Source organism: Rana temporaria, chromosome 4, assembly GCF_905171775.1.
Source record: "Rana temporaria chromosome 4, aRanTem1.1, whole genome shotgun sequence".
Classification (NCBI taxonomy): Eukaryota; Metazoa; Chordata; class Amphibia; order Anura; family Ranidae; genus Rana; species Rana temporaria.
In genome coordinates this window covers 298,067,926-298,080,859 of record NC_053492.1, presented here as the reverse complement: position 1 = coordinate 298,080,859, position 12,934 = coordinate 298,067,926, and the positions used below count along the sequence as shown (strand labels likewise).

Sequence of the window (12,934 nt, the reverse complement as noted above, 5' to 3'; positions counted from 1 at the left end):
CAAACAGGGCTCCTAAAAAAAATAAAAAAATAAAAATATTAAAATAAAATTAAAATAAAATAAAATTGTAAAAAAAAAATAATACAAATAAAGATAAACTACTGACACCGATCTCTGCCCTGCTGACGAAGCCCTACTGACTTGCCCACTGCCATATATGTTATATTACGCATGCATGTGTGTTTGAGCTTTGGTGTGCACACCCTAATGCAATAGGCTGCGCACACCTATGGATGTATGAGTGGTGTATACGTTATCATACACGCAGTATACATTACTGTGAATTTTAAGCCAGTTGTTTGTCACTTTTTTTATATGACGTATCAAAGATAATTTAATTTCAATATTGCGTACTGGTGTGCCTAAAAAGTCCTATGTTCTCTCATTAATCTCCATGTTACAATCTAACCATAAAATCCTTGAACACTCAACTTTACCAAAAAATATACAATATGAGGACCTACCTAAACTATCCAATCAACTTATATTCAGTCTAGTTGTCGGTAGATCTAAAGCAGGGTTGCCAACTTTCAGTAAATGTACAAACAGTTTGTAAAATCCGTAATTTTTGCATCTGTTCATAAATGTCCATTGGGGTGGATTCACATCTATGCATTTTTTGTACTTTTTGCATTTTGCAGATTTGCACTACAGAACGTGTTCCATAGGAAACCATGGTGAATGCATAGGTGTGAATGCAGCCTTATGGACGTATAGTCTGTGGGGGTTATTTACGAAACGAAAATCCACTTTGCACTACAAGTGCAAACTACAAGTGCAAATTGCACTTGAAATTGTACTGAAAATGCACTTGGAAGTGCAGCCGCTGTAGATCCGAGGGGGACATGCAAGGAAAATAAAAAACAGCATTTTAGCTTGCACATGATTGGATAATAAAATCAGCAGAGCTTCCCCTCATTTCATACTGTATCTACCCCTCAGATTTACAGCGACTGCACTTCCAAGTGCACTTTCAGTGCAATTTCAGCACTTGTAATTTGCACTTGTAGTGCAAAATGGATTTGGCTTTTGTAAATAACCCCCTGTATGTGTCTGTCCATGGACATTTATGGTCAGATGCAAAAATTACGGACTTTACAAACTGTTTGTACATTTACTGACAGTTGGCAACCCTGATCTAAAGGAACGAGTGTGATGAGCTTGATTGTACAATCAGATCAGTGTATGGGCAATCTAAATCAGAAACGTGATGGATAAAGTGAAGGAGCGGATCACTTACCTGCCAAAGCAGCACCACAGGTGGTGATGAAGACAGCCACCAAGACTCCTATGGAAGGGATCCCGTTCCTTAGCACCAGTACTCCAATTAAGAGAGTCACGAAAGGCAGACATCGCTTGAAGACCACATACATGGGAAGACTGAGCCCCCTTAAGGACCACAGGGTGAGGCTGGACTGCAGAGTGGAAAGGATGGTGACCCCAGCGAACACCCGAGCTAGACTCAAGCCATATGGGGGCACCGAGATCTTGCCACAGCGTCTGAGAACTTCTAAGGTGATGGCTGCGGTGGAGCTGGTCATACATTGCACTAGGGTGAGGAAGGAGAAATTATACTTGCTGATGAGAAACTTGAGCAGGATGTTCAGAGAACCTGAGAACACCCCATGTGCTATGGCCACTGAGATCCCCAGCATACGTCCCCTGCACATTTGCATCCTTATCCCAGCGCAGCCCTGGAGCACTAAAGAAACACTTTCCTATGCGGTGAGGCTGCGAAGGGAATCCCCTGATGCTTTACAGTCTGCCTGTGCACCCAACTGTACCTACCTACCCACTGATCACCCTTCTTCTACTGCAGCTGCAGCACCACCACCCCGATGCTAGAAAGGAGTAAGAAGGAAAGGCGAGGAGGGGGGAAAAATAAATAAAAAAGTAACTCCCTGGATGAAAATGATCAATAGGGGGGACAAAACTGTAGTGTGTATAGGATCTGTCTCCGGAGTGCCTCACCCCTCCTCCACACTGACGCATTAGGACCAGTTTGCATATGCAGACTCCATTTACTTAATTATTGGGAGTAGCGCTTCACCCTTTGCCATTGATGAGTCAAGCTTACTGTACATATATTCGGGAAGAAAGAGGCTTTCCTTGTAGGAGAGGAGCGGTCTGCTGCAACCCCAAAGCAGGATCATAGGGGCTCAGAGCTCTAAAGTAATTGCCTTGTCCTAATCCATTAAACAGGGGGACCCTAGGAAGATGGAGATCCAATAAATTACTAGAGAGGCAGAGGTCACCAGACAATAGAAGGCAGCTATTGACCCAGAGCAGGCAATCAAATCCACTATTGACCCCCAGAAATGCCTTCATTTGCCATTTAGTCTGATGGCACATTTTTCACAGCCTTTCCAGGTTTAGACATGATTTGAGATAAAAAAAGGTTAAAATGTAATATATTGCAGATTTTCAATTCTTAAAGCAAAACTCCGCCAAAAAGAGGTGTTTGCACCCATTTTTTGGGGGGAAAGGGGGTTTTAACAAGTTCCCCACTCCCACTCATGGGTAAGATCACTGATCGGCGTTCTACGAAATCTCCAGACCCTCCTCCCCCCCCCCTGCCTTCTGGGTCACACATTGGTCCCAGAAGATGGCGGGAACATTCAGAAAGTGCGCATGCGCAGTAGAAAACTGGCTGTGATGCCTGAAAGCTTTACTGCCGGTGTAGCATGGAGATCTGTATCCCATGAAGATCGGTATCAACTGCGCATGTGCCAATGCTGGCCATACACTATACGAAAAATCGTCCGAAATTCGGTCATTCAGACAGTTCGTTCATTTTTCGAACAGTTAATGGGCACAAAATTGATAATCGTTTGGACGTTTTTGAGCCAAAAAAACAAGTTTGGAAATTTTCTGCCGAACGAACGATAAATCGAAAGTTTAATGTGTTTCTCGTCCGAACTGTCTGCACTAGGTATATGAAAAAAAAAAAATGTTTTAATTATGTCCACTGAACAATTTATCGGTCATTACATGATGGCACTAACGTTTGCACTCACGCCCGAACGTTCGTTTTTCGAAAGTTCGTTCGGATGATTTTTCGTAGAGTGTATGGCAAGCATTAGGCTTTCTTTTCCACCTGGCCAGAAACACACTTCATGTCTTATGGTGGCCATACGCACTTCAGTAGATGATCAATTTATTTTACAATCAATCTATCCCAATAGGAATAATAAATCTATAGAGTACTGTATAACCCATTCAGTGGGTATGCCACACACAGGGAATTGAATTCTGTTCCATTGTTTGAGGACACAAACAAAAGTTATTGATTGTGTTTCTGTTTTCACCATGGCTGTAAACCCTTACATATACCCAGTGAAGTGACTGGCCTCAGGTGATAAACAGAGAAAAATCTCCTAAATACATTGCGTTCGTCTATCTGCAGCCCTTTATTCTCTACATCTGTTCAAAGTGCTACATTTTAAAGCTTGTCTAAGAGTTTAATGTAAAAAAAGGGGTGGAGATCTGAATTTACACTCTGTAGAGCTCAGTGAGGAGAGCTCTGGAGCTGATTGGAGGGAAAGCGCACACCCCCCTTCACACAACACACAGGAATAGAGCTGAGGCTGCCAATCAGTTGGAGATCCCTCCTCTGTCACCATTTTTCTCATGGTGTCAGGAAAACTTTTAAAAAATGATTCATGCTGAAAGCAGAGGGCACAAACTACAGAGGGATATGTTTTGTTCATATTTCATTTCTGAGGTTTACAATCACTTTAAGCTGCCCATACACGTGTGGGTCAGTTGTTTTCATTCGGTCATTCCTGCTAACCCCAGACGAATTTGGATCCATGTGTGGCCAGCTTGATTGAAAATACAATCACATTTATGACCAAAGCATCTCAGCGCTACTGATCAATGCAACATAATCAATAATTTTGCACTTTGGCCAATCAACTCAGCCCCAATTAAACATAAAGTTACTGTATGCCTATTCATTTGTATGGCCACCACAAAGTGGTCTCCACCCTGGATGGAAAAGCAACAATTATAGATTTGGACAGCAGCCTTGTCAATCTGGGAAGAGGATAGTGTTAGGGTAGAGTCAGCCTCGTACTTAAATCTTTCATTCGCTCGGGCTTCAGAGGCTACTGACAGGTAGTAAGGAAGCGGTGTGTCTCCTCCTCACAACCTGTTTTCAGTGCTGGTGCAAGGATTTTTGACACCCTAGGTGAAACCTCATTTTGCTGCCCCTATTGGCCCCATCCCTGACTCCGCCCCCTTTGCCCCACCCAAGTGAAAGGAGGCGGCGTTATACAGGAAGCATCGGCTCTGCTTCCCCTAGCGCTGGCTCCAGTGCTGCGCCTCTAATTACACTACATGCTGCAGCCTGCAGAACATGCAGACACAGAAGGAAATCAGCGGCCGGACGCCCCTAGGCAGCAGTGGGCCCTAGGCGGCTGCCTAGTTTGCCTACTGGTAGCACCGGACCTGCCTGTTTTAACACCATTTTTGCCCTCAAATGAGTTGCAACCACTTGCATTGCAATGCACAAGATTGAAGGGTGTTTGTAGTGCTTCCCCATTTGATTGAGTGTGTATTGTTAAGTGGGCTTGCCACCCGCCGATCACTACACGTCGGTTAAACTGGGTGCAGAGCATCATGACTGCAGCATGTAAACGCAACTGTCCATTGCCTATTGCAACTGGGGTGGTTGACAGATGGGACAAAAAAGTGGATTAACCTCACATTTTTAACACCCCCCAACCGCATGTCTACAGGAAGTCTTAAAGTGACCATATACTACACAATCTTTGAGATACATGTTTTATATAAATAAATAAAAGTTGACCATTGGAAGCATCCGAGTTAGAGGTAAAGGGTTTGTCTCATACCATCTAGCTTTTGTTGATTGACAGTTTGGTCTATTAACCACTTCCCGACGGCCGTATATAGGCCGCAGGGTGGTTCTACTTCTCTGGGACGCCGTCTTTTTACGGCCGCCCCTTTTCTCGTTCCCCCGCACGCGCTACCGAGTGCGCAGCAGGGAACTTCTGTGCTGCCCGTGTCCCTTGGACACAGCCAATCACAGATCGCCGTGAACGGCCAATCGGAGTGGACGTTTGCTAGGCGATCTGTGCGGCCAATGAGAGATGATCTCATATGTAAACATATGAGATCATTTCTCATTGCCGGCTCTCACAATGACAGCGTCCTGTCAGGGAGAGAGGAGACCGATCTGTGTCTCTTGTACATAGGGACACAGATCGCTCACCTCCTCCAGTCACCCCCCTTCCCCCACAGTTAGAACACTATATAGGGTACACATTTAACCCCTTCCTCACCCCCTAGTGTTAACCCCTTCCCTGCCAGTCACATTTATACAGTAATTAGTGCATATTTATAGCACTGATCGCAGTATAAATGTGAATGGTGCCAAAAATGTGTCAAAAGTGTCCGATGTGTCCGCCATTATGTCGCAGTCGCAATAAAAATCGCAGATCGCCGCCATTACTAGAAAAAAAAATAATAAAAAATAATAATTCTGTCCCTTATTTTGTAGGCGCTATAACATTTGCGTAAACCAGTCGCTTATTGCGATTTTTTTTTACCAAAAATATGTAGAAGAATACGTATCGGCCTAAACTGAATTTTTTTTTTTTTTTTAATTGGGCTATTTATTATAGCAACAAGTAAAAAATATTGTATTTTTTTTCAAAATTGTCGTTCTTTTTTGTTTATAGCGCAAAAAATAAAAACCGCAGAGGTGATCAAATACCACCAAAAGAAAGCTCTACTTGTGGGGAAAAAAGGACGTTAATTTTGTTTGGGAGCCACGTCGCACGACCGTGTCAGTTAAAGCGACGCAGTGCCGGAAGCTGAAATTTCACCTGGGCAGGAGGGGGGTATATGTGCCCAGTAAGCAAGTGGTTAAAGGCAGCTGAAAAAGAACAGACTTACTGGCCAGATCACCAGGTAAACATAAAGGATAACAAGCCTAAAAAATGTATTTGATGCAGTCACCACACCTACGAATCAGTGAGGTGCAATGTGATAGATAGATATATTTTTTTGTGGGGGGGTAATACAACTGTAAACAAGTAGACCATGTCAGAAACCACTTCTTTCCAACCTTGATCTGAGGAATGAATGACAGAAGAACATGCTGTTTATATAAACTACAAATGTTGCATCAGTTACTGATTCCAAGAACTAATGAGATATCTTTTGTCGGATGTGGCAGATAGATTTGTATGTGGATGTTGGAAGCATATCGATCTGTATGTAGAAAGCATTGACATGGCAAGTTTGGTATTTGCTAGCTCAGAATTTCCCATCTACCAATCAGGTGAAAGCAGGATTCCTCAGGCAGCGATCTGAGCACATAGGGGTGGTGTTGGTCTTATCAGAGTCACATAATACAGATGTGATGTGTAAGAAAGCTAATTCTACATTTTACACAGATTGCATAGTATGTCATTATTTGAAGCAAAGGGTTGCTTTGAATTAATATTACAGATTGCATTAAAAATAAAGACTTACTGTAGATTAAACTGACATACTTAGCTGTCATAATCACGTTGATCATAAATGAAAAGCAGAATATTTAACATCTCTTCCTACAAAGGAGTCACTTATATACACCACCTATTTATACTACACAGATCAGCTTCACTTTCTTATTTGACTTGGGTTTATATCAGAGGATACACCAACCTGTACATGCTTAATGTTAATGTAGATGTCCTGCAATCTATAGAAATGCTGAGCAGACAAGTGATGATGACCCTATAAAATATGAAGATGAGGTGTCACTCCCAGCCAGGAATGGGCTCTCTATGGTCATTACCTTGAAGCGCTGCTGGCATGGTGCTGAAGGACAGCTCCTGACCACTCATTCCCGACAATGCGGCAAAGCTTGCCTACAAGGAGTCCTCCTCATTCCTGTGCTTCATCACTGACAAGCATGCCAACTCTAATCCTTTTCATTACTGGTACAAAGTGTAAGTTTTGTAAAACTGCACTCAAGTCTATACCTTAACTGGTTAATCAGCTAAAGAATGTCTAGTATTGTCAAGTGTTATTAGTGAAATGGATTACTTGGCACTCCAAAAAACTATCAAAGCCACCATTCACCTTAATTGGAGGAAAGAAAGAGAACGATATTCTTTAAAAGTTGGCTGTGGTGAGATTGACGTCTACCTGCCAATTTACCATCAGGTGCCACATAGTCTACCAAATGAATGAACTATTTTACTGTGTATTGAAAAGGGAACGAATTGTGCCATTTTCTCCTGGTAAGCACTCCAAAAAAGCACTGTCTGCTGATTGCATGCAAAGATTTCCCAAAACAATGGAAATCCCTATACCGAAGAACACAAAAATGTCCCTTTTTAAAGCGGGAGTTCACCCGAATTTTTTTTCAACATTAGATTTAGGCTAATTGAGGGGAGCAGAAACTGGTATTTTTTTTAAAATCAATGCCGTACTTACCGTTTTAGAGATAGATGTTCTCCCGCTGCTTCCGGGTATGATCTTCGGGACTGGGCGTTCCTATTTGATTGACAGCCTTTCCGACGGACGCATACAGCGCTTCACCAGTTGCCGAAAGAAGCCGAACGTCGGTGCGGCTCTATACGGCGCCTGCGCACCGACGTTCGGCTACTTTCGGAAACTCGTGACGCGTTGGATGCGACCGTCGGAAGCCTGTCAATTAAATAGGAACGCCCAGTCCCGCAGCCCATACCCGGAAGCGGCGGGAGAACATATATCTCTACAATGGTAAGTACAGCATTGATTTTTAAAAAAATACCCGTTTCTGCTCCCCTTAATTAGCCTAAATATAATGTTAAACATTTATATTTTGGGTCAACCTCCACTTTAAGAAGAAAGAAGATAGACTTTAAACTTCATATGTATCCCCTTCATATGTCAGAGGAATCAGAGGAAAGATCACATTGGTTAATGAAATTTTGAGCCAATGAGGAGGGAGAGTACTGGGCAGACAAGTCTCTCCTGCCACATGGCTGGATCAAGATGGGGCTCAGGTAAGTATTAGGAGGGCTGAGGGGGCTGCTGCACACAGAAGGCTTTTAGAATGCATTAACCGCTTTAGGACCGCCTAACGACGATATACATCAGCAGAGCGGCACGGCTGGGCAAAAGGACATATAAGTATGTCCCATTTAAGAGCCCAGCCGTGGGTCACACGGGTGCCGACAGCGGCACACTCTCGACCCGGTTGTGAGCTCCGTGACCACGCACGTGGAACCCGCGGACCCGATCACTGCCAGTGTCATTTTCACTGCCAGTGTCATTTTCACAGTAATCAGTGCATTTTTATAGTACTGATCGCTGTAAAAATGACACACATAAATATATGGTCCTAAAATGGTGTCAAAAGTGTCCGATGTGTCTGCCATAATGTCACAGTCATGATAAAAATCGCTGATCGCTGCCATTACTAGTAAAAAAATATATATATATTAATAAAAATGCCATAAAACTATCCCCTATTTTGTAAACGCTATAATTTTTGTGGAAACCAATCAATAAACGCTTATTGTGATTTTTATTACCAAAAATATGTAGAATACGTATCAGCCTAAACTGAGGAAAAAAAAAAAATGTTTATATATTTTTTGGGGATATATATTTTTAGCAAAAAGTAAAAAATATAGCATTTGTTTCAATATTGTCGCTCTATTTTTGTTTATAGCGCAAAAAATAAAAACCGCAGAGGTAATCAAATACCACCAAAAGAAAGCTCTATTTGTGGGACAAAAAGGACGTCAATTTTGTTTGGGAGCCACGTCGTATGACCGCGCAATTGTCAGTTAAAGCGACGCAGTGCTGAATCGCAAAAAGGGGCCTGGTCCTTTAGCAACAAAATGGTCCGGGGCTTAAGTGGTTAAAAAAAAAAAAATTTTCTTTTTAAAAAATACTCTTTGACAATTTATTTTTATTCAACCCTGTTGGGGGGACTTTGAGGAAATATCACTGGACTAAACAAACGCCTAAAATCTCACCTTCTAGAAAGAGAAAGGAACTGAGGACACAGATTCTTCAAATCCTTTTTTTGCAGCCTCAGCTGCACTGCAGAGGAATAAATAGGACACAGAGGCCACTGTTCATTCATAAACTGAAGCACAGTAAACAAAGTTTACTGTGCTTCAGATATGAATGAACACTGTGGGCTAGATTCAGAAACGAGATACGACGGCGTATCTCCTGATACGCCGTCGTATCTCTGAGTGCGAGCGATCATATCTATGCGCCTGATTCAGAGAATCAGTTAAGCATAGATTTCCCTAAGATCCGACTGGCGTAAGTGTCTTACACCGTCGTATCTTAGGCTGCATATTTACGCTGGCCGCTAGGTGGCGCTTCCGTAAAGTTACGCGAATATGCTACTGAGGTATTTACGCGATTCAGAAACGTACGTCCCGCCGGCGCATTTTTTAACGTAGTTTACGTTAGGCTTTTTTCGGCGTATAGTTACCCCTGCTATATGAGGCGTAGCTAATGTTAAGTATGGCCGTCGTTCCCGCGCCGAGTTTTGAAAATTTTACGTAGTTTGCGTAAGTCGTTCGCGAATAGGGCTGTACGTCATTTACGTTCACGTCGAATCCAATACGTCCTTGCGGCGTACTTTGGAGCAATGCACACTGGGATATTTTATGGACGGCGCATGCGCCGTTAAAAAAAAAACGTCAAAAACGCGGGTCAAGTGAAATGTAAAATTTAAATAAAACACACCCCCAACATCCCCATTTGAATTAGACAGGCTTACACCCCACACATACGTTACGCCGCCGTAACTAAGGGCGCAAGTTCTTTCTGAATACAGAACTTGCGCCCAAAGTTACAGCGGCGTAACGTATCGGAGGTACGTTACGCCCGCAGAAAGATGCGCTCATCTTTCTGAATCCGGCCCTGTGAGTGTTCAGAAAAGAAAGTGGATGGTAAATGACATACTGTATTTATTGGCGTATAACACTCATGTTTTCACTCTGCAAATCGGTTGCACATAGCGTGTGCGTGTTATACGCCAATACTGCAATTTGGGCTGCCTCGGAGAGACCGGGGAGGGGGGCGGGGACGAGTGCCATCAGATTACATACAGCGACAATCTCCCGTTTACTCCGTGGCTTCTGTAATAGGAAGTCTCCTCTCCTGGGCTGGCATTGGACCAGTGTTCTGTCTATTATAGAAGCCAGTCCAGAAGAAGGGACTTTGTATTAAAGAGGCCGCTGAGTAAACAGGAAATTATTGCTGTATGTAATCTGATGGCGCTCATCTCACCCCCTTCCATGAGTCAGCAGTAATCTGGGGTGAGATGGGCATTGATCAGGCTGCATTCATGGAAATGGTGAGGCTGCAGATGGGCATTGATCAAGCTGCAATGATGGGCAATTATGAGGCTATAGATAGGCATTTATTAAGCTGAAATGATGGGCAATTATGAGGCTACAGATGGGCATTGATCAAGCTGCATTTATGGGCACTGACCCTGATTTTTCTTCAAAGTCCTTTATTTAAAATTCAATTTTTTTACTTGAAACTTCCCTCTTAAAATGAAGGTGTGTGTTATACACCTTTGCGTTTTATATGCCGATAAATACGGTATTTACCAGTCCATTCCCCCTCTCTCCATCCTGAATAGGCATGTGCAAAAGGGAAAAATTTGCTTTGTTTCGTTTCGTTTTAATTCGTTATTTAATTAATTTCGTTAAGTTAGATTCGTTACATGTGTTAAATTCGTTTTCGGAATTAGTTCGTTTTCGACCGAATTTCGAAAAAATCCGCTCGAATTCGAAAATATTTCGACCGTTTTTGGAATTCGTTCGTTTTCGACCGAATTTCGAAAAATCCGGTCAAATTCGAAAATATTTCGACCAGATTCTAAAACAAATAGTCTCTTTTCGAATAGAATTCATTTTCGAATTAAATTCGATTTTTTTTTTTTTTTCGAATTCCGATCGAATTTTTTTTTTTTTATTATTATTTTTAATTTCGATCGAATTTCGTCCGCGGGTTTTCGATTCGGAATCAAAAACGTTCGTTCGGATTCGGTAAATTCTTTAATATTGCAATTCGGGAATTCGTATGCATCCGAATGTCCGAATAATGAAAAATTCGTCCAAATTTCGATTCGGAACGAAACGAAATGCACATGCCTAATCCTGAACATTTGGCAGTCGATACTAAGCTAAGCAGGGCAATAACTTTTCTGCAGCATGTGGAAACCTTGCAAAAAGATCTAAATAAATGAATGGGATCGGCAACTACATGGCAAATGAGGTTTAATGTAGAAAATTTTTAAACAATGCATTTGGGGGACAAAAATATGAATGCAATCTATACACTGGGGGAAAACCTTTTGGGAGAACCTCTAGGATGGAAAATGACCTGGGGGTCCTAGTAGATGATAGGCTCAGCAATGGCATGCAATGCCAAGCTGCCGCTAACAAAGCAAACAGAATATTAGCATGCATTAAGAAGGGGATTAACTCAAGAGATAAATCAGTATATCTCCCACTCTACAAGACTCTGGTCCGGCCGCACATAGAGTATGCTGTCCAGTTCTGGGCACCAGTCCTCAGGAAGGATGTACACCAGTCCTCAGGAAGGATGTACTGGAAATGGAGTGATACAAAGAATTACATGGAGTACAAAGAAGGGCAACAAAGCTAATAAAGGGTCTGGAGGATATTAGTTACGAGGAAAGGTTGCAAGCACTGAATTCTCTCTGGAGAAGAGACACTTGAGAGGGCATATGATTTCAATTTACAAATACCATACTGGTGACCCCACTATAGGGATAAAACTTTTTTGTGGAAGGGAGTTTAACAAGACACGTGGCTAAGGTTTAACCTTAAACTACGTATAGGGTTCTTTAATGTAAGAGTAGCAAGGATGTGGAATTCCCTTCCACAGGCGGTGGTCTCAGCAGGGAGCATCGATAGTTTAAAAAAACTATTAGATAAGCACCTGAACGACCACAACATACAGGGATATACAATGTAATACTAACATATAATCACACACATAGGTTGGACATGATGGACTTGTGTCTTTTTTTCAACCTCACCTACTATTTAAGTATGTATCATTCTGCCACCCCCATCCCATGTGCCCGCAAAAGCCAATGAGAAAGGGGATATGTTGGTGCTGGCGGTGAGGGGGGTACACGGTAAAGGGAATCAGATGTGGGCAGGACAGGGAGAATGATGCCCTGTGTGTCTTTCTCCCTCTTCCTGCTGCAGGAAGGGACACACAGGACATATAGGTAGATTCAGAAAGAGTAATGCCGCATACAGACGGTCTTTTTTTGTGATGAAAAAAAAATGACGTTTGAAGTGATGAAAAAAAACGACATTTTTGAAACTTCATTTTCAAAAACGATGTAGCATACACACCATCATTTTGAAAAATGATGAACAAAGCGACGGCACTCTAAAGGGGAAGTTCTATTCGCCTTGAGGCTGCTTTTAGCTGGTTACTTGTTAGTAAAAGATGATTCGTGCTTTTTTGTCTGTTACAGCGTGATGAATGTGGTTACTCCATTATGAATGGTAGTTTTACCTCCCGTCTCAAAACTTGCTTCTGGGCATGTGCGGGTTTAAAAACGTCGTTTTGCCCACACACTATCATTTTCATTGACACAAAAAATGACATTTTGAAAAACGACACAAAAAATTCGAGCATGTTCGAATTTTTTTTTGGTCGTTTTTCTGAAGACATAAAACGACATTTTCCCCACACACTATCATTTTAAATGACGTTTTCAAAAACGTCATTTTTTTTCATCACAAAAAACGATCGTCTGTATGCGGCATTAGGCCGGCTTATCAGTAGATAAGCCGACCTAACTCCGAATCTACACCGCCGTATGTTTAAGCGTATGCTCAAACAGAGATACGCTTAAACATATCTAAGATAGGCCGGCTTGCGCCGGCCTATCTTAGAT

General features: G+C 42.3%; 1 protein-coding gene across 1 annotated transcript in view; it reads right to left on the bottom strand.

Moving 5' to 3' along the window:
- SLC35D3 (solute carrier family 35 member D3) overlaps window positions 1-1,892 on the bottom strand; it is a 48,469-nt gene extending 46,577 nt beyond the window's left edge. The window contains exon 1 of the mRNA XM_040350505.1: window positions 1,241-1,892. Within this exon, the coding sequence (XP_040206439.1) occupies window positions 1,241-1,676 (436 nt within the window). The 5' untranslated portion in view covers window positions 1,677-1,892. The remainder of the gene's footprint in view (window positions 1-1,240) is intronic.
- Between the last annotated feature and the right edge of the window lie 11,042 nt (window positions 1,893-12,934).